The sequence below is a fragment of the Leptosomus discolor genome, chromosome Z, assembly GCF_034619465.1.
Source record: "Leptosomus discolor isolate bLepDis1 chromosome Z, bLepDis1.hap2, whole genome shotgun sequence".
NCBI lineage: Eukaryota > Metazoa > Chordata > Aves > Leptosomiformes > Leptosomidae > Leptosomus > Leptosomus discolor.
In genome coordinates this window covers 52,027,661-52,043,333 of record NC_141419.1, presented here as the reverse complement: position 1 = coordinate 52,043,333, position 15,673 = coordinate 52,027,661, and the positions used below count along the sequence as shown (strand labels likewise).

At 37.4% G+C, this 15,673-nt stretch overlaps 1 protein-coding gene across 1 annotated transcript in view; it reads left to right on the top strand.

Annotated features, from left to right (window-relative positions):
- The window catches only part of RNF38 (ring finger protein 38), a 123,045-nt gene extending 109,059 nt beyond the window's left edge, over positions 1–13,986 (top strand). The window contains exons 8-12 of the mRNA XM_086479107.1: positions 2,318–2,424; positions 3,982–4,066; positions 5,559–5,680; positions 6,589–6,688; positions 12,820–13,986. Coding sequence (XP_086335233.1) covers positions 2,318–2,424; positions 3,982–4,066; positions 5,559–5,680; positions 6,589–6,688; positions 12,820–12,882 — 477 coding nt within the window. The 3' untranslated portion in view covers positions 12,883–13,986. The remainder of the gene's footprint in view (positions 1–2,317; positions 2,425–3,981; positions 4,067–5,558; positions 5,681–6,588; positions 6,689–12,819) is intronic.
- The last annotated feature ends 1,687 nt before the right edge of the window (positions 13,987–15,673 follow it).

Genomic DNA, 15,673 nt, shown 5'->3' with positions numbered 1-15,673 from the left:
AAGTCAGGTATAGGCTCTGAATTTTTTTTAATGTTTGACCTGTGCATGAGGTTGACAGAATGTTTTAGAGGCATATTGTTATTTAAAATTTTAAATGAGAATGAAATTTTGTTCTTGTAACTATAGAATATACAGATAGCTTCTCTTTAATTAATCTCCTTGAAATCACACAATGCTTGTTAAATGCTTGCTGCAGTTTTTATAAAGGTTCAAATAAGTCTTCACCATTTAAAAAAAAAAAATGTTCAGCTCATTGTTAAACTAAAGGTATGCAGATTTTCAATGAAGTTTTGAGTCACTATGAGACACTCTGGAGATAAAGACACTTAAGAACTATAAACTGCTTGCATTTTATTCAGTATGCTTCTTAGATGAATTACAGTCTAATCATAAACATCTTGGTTGGAGTGAGACTTTCTTGATTTTGAAGTTCAGTCTCTAAGATAGATTAGGAACAAAATACCAGTTTTTGCACGTTATATAGCATTTGTGTTCTCTGATGCTTCAGTTCTGGGTTTTGTATCACTGAGGAGTAGAATAGGGGTGTATTACAAATATTCATACAGTCTTTTATAAAGCAGTCTTGATTCTCTACAAAATTTTATTTATATTAAGTTTATGATGGAATAGCTGTATTTCTAATTCTCATTCAGTGAAGACAAGAGTTTCTAATTATATTTTTGGATTGCAGAATTCACAAAGCAGTAAAATTGTTATTTGCTACGTCTAGTTTGAGATCTTAACGTCAAGAGAAAGACCCTGGCTCTTTTGCACTGTGATTATATTCATATGTAAATTTAATGTATAACCATGGCTACCTATTAATAATCTTTCCATTGTAAACTTAGGGAGTTTTAGCTTAGTCATCGGTGGTGTCGGGCTTTCGCATTTTCTTAAATTTCAAGCATGGAAGAATCAAAACATGTTAGTAAAGACTTTAAGCATTCTTTGTTTCAAAAAAACAATCGCAAGGCCTTGCAAAATATGAGTTCAACAGTGGTAATGAATTTCAGTTTTAAAAATTACTAAAAAAATTTCTAATACTTTGACTATTTCTGGGCAAATATAGTTTGCATTTAAGTGGAAATTTATGGAAATTTCCACTTTATGGAAAAAAAAGTACATAGCATGTATGTCCCCGTTTTAGTAGAAAATGCAAGGAATTTTGAACAATTACAATGAAAGCTTAAATATACAAGTAAAGTCTTAGCATGCAAATGAAAAAAAAGTACAACAAAAAAGCCCTGATTTATCCAAGGAAAGAATACATTGAACCTTTGGGCTTGATTTTCTCTAAGCATTGTCCAGCTTCAGAAACTGGTACCAATTAAAATCTGCACGTACACTTGAAAGGCTTCAGCCCTTCTTTAGCATAAATGTAAATATACACCACTGCTTAAAAGTTTGTTTTTTAAAAGACTTGGGTTTTTTTAAAATAATTTTTTTTTAAAAGGCTTCTTTACTCAACCTCTTGTACACAAGCTTACACAATAGCACCAGGCCTAAAGCCTGGGGGTTTATATTTACAAGAGAGTCAGCAGTTGAAGTCCTTTTTCCCAAAGCAGCCTGTATGTAGACTAAGCACAGAAGGCCTTGCAAGGATTTCTCTTGTATATTACTACTTTTCACATGGAATGGTGCAATTGCATGTTAGCAATGGGAATCATTTCAAACTGAGGCTGGGTTCTTTTGGATTTGAGCAGAGGCTGGATTTTTTAAATAATGCTTTATTAAAAGTGGATTTAATATTCAGATTTCATTGATTAAGAAAACAAAATGTTGAATCGCAGAGACTGTATGAGGTTGGAAGGGAGGTCATCTGGTCCAATCTCTGTCCTCAAGCAGGGTCACCTAAAGCCGGTTGCCTGGGACCATGTCCAGGAGGCTTTTGACTATCTCCAAGGAGAGAACCTCTACCACCTCTCTGGGCAACCTGTGCCAGTGCTCAGTCACCGTCACGATAAAGAAGTGTTTCCTTATGTTCAGATGGAGCCTCCTGTGTTTCAGTTTGTGCCCATTACCTATGGTCTTGTCACTGGGTACCACTGAAAAGAGCCTGGCTCAGTCTTCTTTGTACCCTCCCTTCAGATATTTTTGGAAGTTCATAAGGTCCCCCTGAGCCTTCTCTTCTTCAGCCTGAACAGTCCCAGCTCTCTCAGCTTTCCTCATATGTGAGATGTTCGAGTCCCATCTTAGTGGCCCTTCATTGGACTCTCTCCAGTATGCCCGTGTCTGTCTTGTGCTGGGGAGCACAGAACTGGACACAAGTTCCAGTTCTGCAAGTTCCAATTGAAGCTTATTTTCTTCTTTCTTGCAGCCTTACCCACCTTTTATGCCTCGAAGACTCACAGGGCGCAGCAGATACCGATCACAGCAGCCAATACCACCACACCCTTACCATCCCAGCCTATTACCTTATGTGCTGTAAGTTCAAAGTACATTTGCTTCCATGTAGGCTATTAAGAAGTCACATGACTTTCAACAAGAGTCTCGCCACTTTTCATGGTTGGACTCTGCCAGAGAACAGGCATAGGTCAGCTGTCCCAGAGTGGAGGAAAACTTTGTTTCTGTGTAAATTTTTCAGCCTATTTTAAATAAAATACATCCTAGAGCAAACTAAAATACAAGTGAACAATTTTGTCCAATGTAGTTTGAGAGTTTTTTGAGGCATGGTAGCCTCTTGTTTCTGAACTCCTATAACATCTTCAATCAATTCTTGGATACTCTTAGAGAGTCATGGTTACACTGTAGAATAAAGTCCTGGGAGTCTTCACTTACGGAATAAATTCATTTTGTTTGGTTCTTAATTATGAAACACAACGGTGGGAGCTTTCTCTGGTGAGTTACTCTTTATTGGCTGAACTGCTGTTACAGCTGTTGAATTTCTGTTCTGCCTTTGATTAGCTGTTTCTGTAAAAGATGTGGGTCAATTAACATCTAGGAATTATCTGTAGTGTGTTACGGTAGACTTTCTGTGGGGGATTTGGGTATATGGCATGAGATTTATTATGCTTCTATATTCTGTTTTGGAAGTAAGTATGAAATGCTTGGAAAACAAAGATTATTGTCTGGTGGCAAAGGTGACATTGGCAAGGAAATAATCAAACATTGGCACCAGATCTGTCATTTCTCTCTGCAAATTTGGATGTGTCATGGAAATGGTTCAGAAATATGATCCTGTGAAGTTGTTCAACTTTGCATCTTACAGTCTGAGAGTAATGTTGTGGCTTCTTGCCTGTCCATTGAGGACATGATGTGGCACAGTAATGCCTGATGACTTCAGTGGTCTGTAGTATATTTTAGAGCTGTGGTTTTGTGATTTCTCTGTCTTTGCATTAAGTTTTTGCCTATAGTACTATCTTGGGGGATAAAAACACTCGTTGAATATAAAAGCAAAAAACCATCTCTCTCTTGCCTTTCTGTCTGAAGAGATTCTACTTTAACTAACACCACAGTATGTGAGAAAATGAGTTTGTGCATGCCTTCAGTATGGAAGTTGGTCCGGTAGCATAATCCTATTTATCTTCATTGTGTGTTTAAGGCTTACAAAAGGTTCAAGGCTTTTGTATTGGAGGCCTAAGTGAACTTAGGGTTCCTTTTCTTTGTTGGTATTTTCTCCACTTAAAAAAAAAAAATTAAAACCAGAATGTCAATTCATTGTCAGTTTTAGCTCTCCATAATCTGTGATAATCAAGCAATTAGTTTTTGTAATAATGCTGAGCCTGGTTGGAAGTATCAGTTAAGATATGCATGCAGTTACAAAAGGCAGCACTCACAGTATCAGAAAGTGGCAGAATCAGCTTTTTTCTTTGACTCTTTCACTTCAAATGTCTGTTCTTGACTTCGAACTTAACGTTTTTACCAGTTCTGAGAACTTCCTGATTTAAGAGGGATCAGTAAGGTAACTTTACCTCTGCCAGATGTTTCTGTGCTTTCCTTCAGCAAGATCCTGAACCTTATCATTGTTTGCTCTCATGGTAGATCAGTGCTCCCAGTGCCACCTGCAGTTGGACCAGCTTTCAGCTTTGAGTTGGATGTAGAAGACGGAGAGGTAGAAAACTATGAGGTTGGTATGCTAACTACAACTACTTTTAAAGAACAGATGTTAGCTCAAGCAATATATAAAATTTTGTTATATTTTGCTTTTAATCCTGCTTTTGCCTTTCAAATAAATGTAATGACTAAGAATCCAGAAACCATCCTTTCAGATTTTTTTGCAATATTGGATATTAGCAGTGCTTAGCTTTATTTTTTGTCTATTGCTCCTCCCAGAATCCACCCTTCCAGGCTAGTAATCATTAAATTGTTCAGCTTTTATGTTCTGCATGATACTCTTCTCCTTTTGAATTTGATTGGTTTTAAGTATCAAACAGAAGTGAAGCACTTTCAAAAGAACAGGGTAAGTTACTGGTTTTATTGTAACTTTGCAGAATAGTGTTAATACAGAATAGTGTTTATGTCGTAGGATTAATTAATCTAAATGTAATGTTTATGAAATTGCCTTACTGCCTTTTTGTCTTGGCCCTCAGGAGAGTACAGTAATTCACATCTATAGATGTAGAACCCTCTTTAATATTGTAGATAATTATGGGGCAGTCCTAGGTGCTGTGTCTTTGCTGGTTCTGAGACTATTTGATTTCTCTTCAAATAGTCATCATCAGCCGTTACTTTTGTATCTCTTTGCCTGTGCTCCCCTTACGAGCTCTGTGTAGTTGCACATTTTCAGTTTAACAATGAGCATTTCTGTAACAACTTCTGTGCTAGTTCGTAAGAAGTGTCATCTTACTTCTGAGAATTTGGGCCTTAGGTTTGACAGTATTAGAAATCTCTTTGCGATCAGTACTGTTTGAAGCTTTCACCAAGTCTTTTAACTTCTGTGTGCCTTGGTTCTCCATCACATTTATAGTGGTATTTTTCCTAGGTACATTGTGAAGGAGTAGAAGTTATGTACATGACAGAGTATAAATTATTTACGTGAGAGGCTTTTAGTTGCTTGGCTTGCAGAAAATAAAATAAAATTTATGCACAAAAAAAGTGCTTAAAGCTTGAGGGTATGTGTTTGTTTTCCAGATTCAAGATAAAATCTCCATATTTCAATTCAGCTAGCCCAAGACGTGGAGTGGGAATCAGAACCTGCCCCATTAAATTCATGGTTTCTCTCATGAGAACAGACTTGCATATTTGTAGGAGGCAAATTTGTGGATGGTTTTTTCTGGTTACCAGCACTATTAATTTCATAGTGGGGTGAGGGGATCCTTCAGAAGCAAAATACTTACCAAGCTGTGCATGCGGCCACAGGACTAATGGGTAGTTGAGTCCTGGAGGTTTTGAAATCCCAAAGAGAACATCTTACATAATTAGAAAGATAACTGATTTTGGAAAGACTTCCCATGGGGCTTGTGTTGTAGGGGAGAACTGAGATTCTAAACATTTCTTGATAGAAGGGTGTTTTGTCCTACCAGCTGGGGTAGTGAGGTATAATGGCAGCCCCACCTCTAGTGGAACCAGAACCTGTTTGAGCAGCAAATTTTTAAATGTCCAGTTTCTGTGTTTTGCAGGCGCTGCTGAATTTGGCAGAACGTCTGGGAGAAGCCAAACCACGAGGACTGACAAAGGCGGACATTGAACAGCTTCCATCTTACAGGTTCAATCCAAACAACCACCAGTCAGAACAGACATTGTAAGTACATTGGTTTCTCTCAAAGGTCCCTAATTCAAGTGACTGTATCTTCATTTCTTTAACTTGCAGCCTCAGCTAGGCCAGAAGGGCTTTAAAAGCAGTTAGTCAGTAAACAGTTTAATTTTATCTTTTTTCTTGGATTGCTTTCCAGATCAAATACTATTTATCCTTCCTTTAAAACCTCTATCTAGTCTTACATCATTTAGCTATGTTTCAATTTAGTTGCTCAGTATTTAAAAAATCAAAGTGAAAGAAAGGTGTTCTAGGTTTTGTTCAGCATACTAGACATTAAGGTGACATTGTCAATCAACTTGGAATTTAGCCTGTGTTAAAATAGCTTTAAGTGTTGAAGTTTCAAGTGCTCCTGATAGAGCTTTGTCAGTGGTTTAAGAGTGCATCTTCTTATTTTTAAAACACATTGCCTTACTGTGTTTGAAAGATCTGCACAACCAAGTAGAAAGGGCAGTATAGATATGGACGTAGTTAAAGTGACTTAGTACCAAATGCTGTCTAATGTTTGAACTTTAGTGTAAGGATTTTTCTCTGATAATTGAAGTTTCAGTGACTCTCAGTGGGACTTAGTAGTATCAGTAGGGAGTGAACTTTATAGATCATTATATCTGTCATTTTTTGTTTTGATTAAACATCTGTTCTATTGGTTGGGTCTGTGAACTACTGTGAGCAGGAGCACTTTCTTTATGATTTGAAAGCACAGGGGAAGAAAAAAAATACAAAAGCAATTCTGTTAACATTGTCACACTACACATCTTCAACCACAGATAGATAATTGTAGCTACCCAAGGAGCAAAAGAGCTACCGTGTGCAGTCATACCTGTAAGGTTTTGTATGGAATATGTATTTATTGTTTTTACATAGCAGATGCATTTGAACTTTGTTGGTTTTTTTAGGTGTGTGGTGTGCATGTGTGATTTTGAGTCAAGGCAGCTACTTAGAGTCTTACCCTGTAACCACGAGTTCCATGCCAAGTGTGTCGATAAATGGCTGAAGGTAAAAAAGAAAATAAAAATCCTATCTTACAGGGAAATCCTTAATTAGTTTTGGGGGAGGGGGTGGAGGTATTGTGCTGTTCTACTTCATCTTGTTTCACGTTTCTAATACTTAGGCTAGAAACGCCAACAGAGTGGAAGCACTGCCTACTCACGATATTTTCTAACAATTGATGAAGGGTGCTTCAAGGAAAAATGAATATGAAGATAATTATTTTCATTGGCAGATCTTACTATATTTTCCATTTGCACAATGCAACGACTCTGAGTTCAAGTAATATGTGAAATTAAAGACTTGAAAACAAAAATGTAGCACAATAATATAGGAAGTATGAATTAGAGTTTCTGTGATGATGGTGGCTCTGTTTTACATACACTTCATAGCAAGAATGAGTACTAATACCTTCCTCCCTCACTTTGCTATTAATGTTAGGTTCTGGGGCAAATAAAATGTGTTAGGTGTGTACCTATATGTGTATGTATATATATATATAAAAATGTAATATATAGAAATAGAAATTATGGTTTTACAACATTCTGATACACCCTTCGAAGAGAATCAGGGCAGTCCAGTAAAAGGACATAGAAAATAGCAGCAGTACAGAAGGTGTGAAGAACAGGAAACAGAAATAAGTAGATGATGATACACAGACATCTCTACAAGATCGAGCCAGATCTACTGCCAACAAGATACTGATTCCCAACTTGCCTCACCTTTTTTCAGTATTTTATTCTATTCAGCTTTAGCTTAATCTGTATGTAGTGTGTTGTGTAGAGCATTTGAAACTGCGGTGTTCCTATGTCAATACAGGATACAGTCCCTAGAGAATCACAGATGTCTGCTGTTTCAGAAAAAGAAATTAAAACCCCTTGCCTTTATGGCTTCATAAAAACAGGAAGGTGCATGTTGTAGCAATACACTAAATATTCAGTGCAGAGAATGAAAAAATCAAGTCAATATTGACAGCATTCTTTTGGCTAACAAGATGTCAAGAATAATGCGACGGATTTAAAAAACTGGGATATCAAATTGCTCTTAGTACCCACATTAGTCTAAAGCTTCTACAAATCTAAGCCCAGTGTAACTGTTTCCACAACAATGCACATAACTTTCAGTAGAACTGGTGTTCTTCATTATCTGATTCCATGTGTATACTTCAGAATCAGCAAGAGGAATGTAAACACGTAGTTGTTTTATTGTCAGATTAAAAAGTCACATACACACACCACACCCCCACCACATAATATTATCAGTATATCTATACTAGGTGTATGCTGTTTATTCAGTGCCTGCAAATTAAAAGTAGATTCTGTATATTCATAGTGGTATTCTCCAGTGTCCCCCTATTCCTCTCAAGGAGTGTTCATACTAGATTTACCAAGTCTCTTCATTGCATGAAACTTCATAAGTCATTTGGAGTGTGGACAGAGTATCCAGGGATAGTATTCACTCCACTTTATGAAAAAAACTAAGATCATTTGACACAGCCTGTGTGAGATTGTGGGTGCTGTAGGTTTACACAGATTTTTAAAAAGGCAGCTCTTGTCAGGCTGTTAATGCAAAAAAAATACACCTCTGATTCATAGAGCCCTTGATCTGCAGATTGCTGGAGGTTAGATGATCATGTCAAGGAAGTACCAAGCATGCTTGTCCTGTTCTTATGCTCTTTCTTACCTGACATTGGTCTCAAGAGTCAGACAAGTATGGTAAATTAAACTTTTTTGAGACTCCATGTGGCAGTTCTACAGTTAGATTTAGTACTTTTAGCTGGTAATGAACTGGAAATCGAATTCAGAACAGCAAAGTGAAAAAAGCGGATTTAAGATTAGTCTTTATTTTCATACGCGTCTTAGATGTACTGTAGTAGTGGTGAAACAGCTTTTTTCTGATCTTCCTGTTCCAGCTTAGGAACTATGTATTTCCTAACAGATCTTCAAGTGTGGTACTTTCTAAAGGTTGTCTTATCATAGAAAAACTCCATGAGCATAAGAATGTCAGCTAGGTGGAGGAATGAGGTGAAAGATACGCAATCTAAACCTAAAGAGGATGCAGTTATACTCACCTATAGCTGCTTGTATTGATGTCATGTATTGTGGATCTGGATGCAAAACAAGCTAGACAAGGTTAAAGCATAATAGTGTAGGATTGCTAAGGCAATATATTACACCATGTGCATTTAATTAGACTGGTATGAAGATGGTATGGAAATAAAGATTATTTTGCTTTGCAAACTATAACAAATTTACCTGTAACAACAGCCTATTTTACTTCCAGCCTCTGTATAAACTTGGTTACAGTCAAGCAGTAAACATCTAGAAGTGAGGATAACTGGAAGATATTTTGTGCTATAGTTTCGCTTCTATCCATTCTTTTATGTATTTGACAGCTTTTTTTATATGTTGATAGTATAATTATGTCCAAATCAGCTTAATTCACATCATCCAGCCAACATCATGTTGGTAAATTCTGCAAGGGAAGGTAAAAATCATAGCTTTCAGCACTTGTACCTTTTTTTCCACAAGGTAAAAGAAGAAAAAAGTTAGCAGTTTGTCCCTATGTTTTGCTGATTTAATCTTGTCTCTTTGAAGAAAGTATCTGCTATGTAGGAGTATTTCTAGAACTACAGTGTCAAGCTGATTCTTTTAAGTTTCACCACGTTGATAGTGAAAGATGTAAATAAGAGGTTAGTGATCCAATCTGATTATTTAGAAAAAAAATCTTATTCCACTGCCTGATGGTGATGATGGACAAGAAAAAAGGTATCTATCTAAGAAAGTTTTGTGGCTTGTCTATGCATGCTAGTATAGTGCTAGGTACAGTATCACTGTTTTAGGTAGCGTGAGCAAGTGAGAGGAAACATTCTTTTACAGTGCATTAGGTTGCCCACTTTAATTTATACTTCCCTGATTAAGCAAAGTTAAAGATTGTGAGAGAAGATGTAATACAGTAGAGGAAACAGAATTAACAAGAGGGAGGTTATCCTTTTGCTTTTCATATTTCACTGTATTTGGTTATTTCTTAATATCCGAAATCCTTTAGTCAAATATGAATACATGAGAAATCTGTTGTTTTGTAAAGTAAAAGTTATTCATCATTCCAAAGGGCAGCTTGAAAGCATGACCTGTCTTCACCCTGAGGGTTTAGAACCAGATAACAAGGACAACTTGCCTTTGTATTTAACATTCTAATAGGTGATGTATAATCTATGAGAAAAGACAAACTATAACTATAGTTTAACTTGGTTCTGATGGACTAACACCAAAGTAGTGCAGTGATTTTTAGAGGATTCTGGTAGCCCTGCAAGTTTCATTATTCTAAATGCAGTTCAGTTTAGCTATAAATTTCTGTAAGATATAAAAAAATCAGTAAGTTTATTGTGCAGCTCTCTGTCCTTATACTACAAAAAAGCTTGCCTGAAAGAGTAGCTAGTTAGAACGTTAATATTACAAAATTGTGTCCACCTTACTCCTCCTTTTGCACCAGAGTCATGTTAAATGCCAGGAAGGGGAAATGAATTTCATGAAAGGCACAGGACTGCAACTACATTTAAAACAGATGTTCATGTAGGATGTTGAAAAGTTACTTAAAAAGCAGTGATGCAATGTCCATGAGTGTTAATTTTATTCTGGCACAATAGATTTATTTCTGCAACTCCTATTAGGAAATTAGTCCTACTGAATGCTCCAATTCGTGCTACAAAAGGTAGATATTTATTTATTTATCTGAGTGAATACCTCTTGATTCACTACTCCATTGAAGAACATGCCTTTTTAGGTATTATATAAGCTGAATTATGTCTAAAATAATGCAAATACAAAGTAACAATTAAGAAATGGCATTGTTCTCAACGAATTTCAAAACTGCTATTGAAAGAGCAAGAAATAAATTTTTAATTGATTCTCCAATCCATGCTTTAAAAAAAAAATAAAGCAGTAATAACAATTATATAAATGATAAAACAGTAATAACAGTAGTAATTGACAGAAAAAAATATACCCTCATTTTAACTTGCATTATTAAGTAATGTTTTCAGTAATAACATGTTACTTTAATTGGCATTTATTGTTTGGGTTTGAAATTTGTGACAATGGTTTCTGAACTCTGGCCTGCAGAGCCATATTTCTTGATGCTCTCGCTTGTATTTTCATTGAAAAATTTGGCTACTTTAGAAAAACTTGGAGGTTACAGTGATTGGTCCTGTAATTTTGGGAACTATGAAATACAGAATTTGGGAAAGGGAGATGTTCTTTTCACTCTGCTGTTGACAAAGGAAATGTTTTATCATAGATGTTACATGTTTGTTTTGGGCTTTTTTTCATAATTTGCTAAAATTAAATTAGCCTTTATTTGAAAAGGAAACAGGAAGAAATAAATACTTTCCCAGTATTTTCTAGCTTAAGGAATGTTAGTTCTCATCTGTCTTATCTTTTTAAGGAAGCTATAAAAGTAAAAGAGTCACAGGACATATATTCAGTGAGTACTGTACTGAAGGGCTAAATATAGACTTGCTTGTGTGTGTTACTCGAATCCCTGTTTCATCAGGTTGTCTTCTCTCTCTTTTTTTTTTTTTTTTTTTTTTTTTTTTCCCCCCCACCTTTTTTTTTTTCATTGTGGTTTAAGCCCACCCAGCTGGCAACAAAGCACTACATAGCTGCTTGCTCACCCCTACCCCCTGCCTCAGTGGGATGGGGATGAGAAAATATAACCAAAAGGCTCGAGGGTCAAGACAGAGGACGGGGAGGTGCTCACTCACCAGTTATGGTCACAGGCGAAAAAAAGAGACTAGAGTTGGGGAAATAATATCAATTTAATTTAAACACCAACACCAGTTTGCAAACCAAATCAGGGTATTATAATGAGAAATACAACTAGGTCTTAAAAACGCCTTCCCCCCACCTCTCCTTTCTTCCCAGGTTCAGCTCTGCTCCTGATTTTTCTGCCTCCTCACCCTTAGCGGTGCAGGGGGACGGGGAATGGGGATTGCAGTCAGTTTGTAATGCATTGTCTCTGCTGCTCACTGCTCCTCAGGGAGAGAGGTTCTCGCAGCCCTCCCCTGCTCTGGCATGGTGTCCCTCACATGGGAGACAGTCTGCCATGAATTTCTCCAACATGAGTCCTTCCCACGAGGCCACAGCTCTCCACAAACTGCCCCAGCGCAGGTCCCTTCTGCGGGCTGCCGCCCTCACAGCAATGGGCTGCTCTAGTGTGAGCTTCCTTGGAATCACGTCCTGCTTCAGGCCCAGTCCCCTGCTCCAGCCTGTGGTCCTCTGCAGGCTGCAGGCCGACCTGTGGGCCACCGCTGATCTCCATGGGCTGCAGGGGCTCAGCCTGTCATCCCTCCATAGGCCGCAGGGGAATCTGCTCCAGCACACCTCCCCCTCTCCTCACTGACCTGGGTGTTCCTGTGGTTGTTTCTCTCACATCCCTCTCCTCTACTCCACTCCCCAAACAAGGAGACTCGCCAAACAAGTTTTCCCCTCTTATATATGCTTATTCACAGAGATGCTGATTGGCTCAGCCTTGGCCAGTGGCGGCCTGGGGAGCCTCCAAAAGCTTCTTACAGGAGCCACCTCTGTAGCCTCCTCCCCCACTGCCAAAACCCCAAAAGCAAAAACCCCACCACACACAAACCCAACACATTTCTGTCTCTTTACTAAAACCACTTCCCTATTCTTAACTTAATAAAAAGAATATGAAGATCTGATCTGTAGAGCTTATGACAACATGACACCCTCATTCAGGACAGCAGCCCAAGGTTGCTAGTCTGGTTTTGGTGGGTTTCTCTGCAGCACACAACGCAGCTTCTTAGTTGCTTCCATCTGGTTGCAGTATACTGTAACTGAATCTGCATTAATAAAACCACCATCACTTAGATAAAGCAAACCAGCAAACTAGGCTTTACCTATGAAGATAAAGTGCACAATTTTTTTAAACAATTTTGATTGGCACAAACTTAGCACAGCACTCTAACATAACTAACTAAAAAAAATGCGTAAGCACACTTTGTCTTCTCTTGTTTTGAGTATTGTTGAATTGCTTTTCAGTACTCACAGATGTCAGTGTCATATACCCATTACCTTAACAATGTATTTGTTAGTACAGTAAACCCTCTTTTGTTTCTCGTTTTACAGGCAAATCGTACCTGCCCAATTTGTAGAGCTGATGCTTCAGAAGTGCATCGTGATTCAGAATGACCAATCTAAGAGCACAAATCTGGTTTGGGTGTTCCTGGTCACATGTATATATGAACTATCTATTGAACTTACCCATGTGGCTTCCAGCCTACCCTTTACACAAAAGGGTCGATGGACCTTACTTTGCACTGTGTGACTTAATCAATTATAAAGCTTATAACTAGTCTTCACAGTTACAGGATTGTTATACTAACAGTGTGATTGGAACTCCAAAGATTATTTTTTTTAAGCTTAATTTTGTGTGTGCACTAACAATTCCCTGGTTTTTGTGTGATCATTCTGAGTGTTGCTGCAAGATTACTGTGGATGTGATCTTTTAGCATGTGCTTTTATATAAAAGAAAAAAAAAGTGGTAGCTCCAAACAATATAGCAATCTACCTTATATAGAGCCTTCAGATACTGTGAGTGGGAATGAATGGTGTGAACGTGTGTTTGCTTGCGAGAGGGTGCGTGAAGTGTGTTTGTGACTGAGTGTGCCTGTGTGTTTGAGAACCTATATACCAGCATGTACTGAGAACGTATGTGTGTAGTAATAATTATGCTGCAATGTATAATCTTGTGTGTTATTTAAACAGTACTAGTACTGTACACTGGTTCCTTTCCTTGTGTTTGCAGTTGCACACTGAATGTGATGGGTGCAGCAATTACAGACATTTAGTATTTCCTCCTCAATGTACTTACAGATAGAAAGACCTTTCTACCTACTATTCAGACAGCCGTTACGCTTCCCATTTGTTGGAGGCTTTAAATGTGTACCACTAAAGAGTGCATTGATTATTCATACATGAGTAATCCTGGAGTTTTTAGCATATGTTACAAAGTCTGGATTTTTAAATGGCTGATTTACAAGTTATTTTATCAATGTAAAGTTGCAATATCGGACAAATCATTTAGCAATATTAACATTTTCAGTTGCTGAGTACCAATGCTTTTCTGTTCTCCTTTTAAATTTTTCTAGCTGGTTTTGCCAGTTGTGCGCTTCTTCCATGAAAGGAAGCAGAAAGGATACTGAGAGTCTTGTGCAACAGCTTTTCACTCACTCACTTGCTAAGGACAGAATCTTTTAGCTTATCAACATTGGCTTTAATCACATACATTCTTTGTCATTTACAAGGGTGTTTGCATACAAATAAAATAACTTCTAAAAGGTTACAAAGTTATTCCTGCAACTTCTTGAATAAAATAAAATTTTTAGCATTTTCTCACAGAAGTAGCAAGTTCTGATTTTTTTTCATTGTGTCACAAGAGCAGGTGGCTTTTGGTCACTAACTAAAGAACTTGGTTGCCCTGGTGCTGCTTCTTGCCCTTCCTTATTTTCATGATGAGTGTAATATGAAGGAACTCACTTGGTTTTTGTGATCAAGTTTCCAGAGTGCTCCACTAGGAGAAAATTGGAACAGCTTCCAGAACAGTGCTGTGAAATACAAGGTGATAACCTCTATTTAAGTGCTCTGAATAATGTTTTATTTGGGCTATTGAAAAATAATTAGCTTCATTTATAACATTCAGACTGTTAATATCTTCCAGTATGTTCTAGCAAAATATTTAGGTCTGCATATACCGTAGTTATTCAAAGGATGCACTTTTTGCAGCAAAATTCTTCTACTAAATTCAGTGTCATTACATTGGTTGTGGCAGCACAAGTGGCCCAATTAGCAATATTGCCACAACTTGCTGCCAGTCTCAGCTTTAAGTTTATTCTTTATTATTTCTGATGCTTTTGTATGCTGCTATGCTTTAGTATCAATTATAATTTCAAACAGTGTTAAATGTTCTCTGTGGTTATTTCCCTCTTTGAAGATTCTACAGACCAGTCACAGCTCTTGATGCAGATAAAATTAAAGCACAATTTTGCCTATTTCAAAGGCTTTTCCCTCTGTTTAGTTTGGGAGGTAGTTCTCAAAAACAGTGAGTCTTTCCATACCTATCCATACTTAAGAACACTAAATAAATACAAATGCTGTTACATCAGCTTCAAAATATTAGAATTTCTCCTCTCTTCCAGTGGAGTTAAAGAATAGGCTTTTCACAGTGACACCTAGTAGGATAAATTACATGTAATAAAATTTATTTTTTTAACAAATAAAATCATGTTGTTTAAAAAGCATATGCCACATATGTCTAACAAAACTTAGGCTCTTTTATGTAACTAAAAAAGAAAAATTCTGTGTGCACAGATGTAAACATAGCTAACTACTGCTCAGTATTCAGTTTGAACCATGGAAAAGAGGGTACTTTTCTAAGCTAGTTACAAATGAACCAAGACGCATTCTTCTGAAGCCAAGGGAAGGTAGTCCTCTTTCTGAATTGGAGAAATCTTGATGTGTAATGTCCCTTTTTCACCAGTAAAACTCTGTGAGGCAGTGGGAGATTTAGGGGATGGAGTTGGTAAGTTGGTAAAATCCTGAAATTAATTGTTGCTCTCCTGTGGCTCATCTCTTCAGGAATGGTTCTTTCGTTTGCATGGGACTCTTGCAGATGTATGTGGACTTGTTTCCTGTGGTTAGTGTGTATAAATAGCACATGTGCATATGTTCTGAAGCAGCTCAGACAAGCTACAACCAAGTCCTCTCTGTTGTGGCTGTCAAGGGAGGGGGATTCATATTAAGCTGTTAACTGCCATGTGTTATGCACATTTGTGTGTAATTCTACAGCCTGCCATGGTACCTGGCAGCACCTTAATTCAGCAAGACTTTTTTTATGTTCATGGCCTTTCTGCTGTCGCCTGGCTCCTCCTTCTCCAAAAAAAAACCCAACCAAACAAAAAAACCCAACCCTGTAGTATGTTTG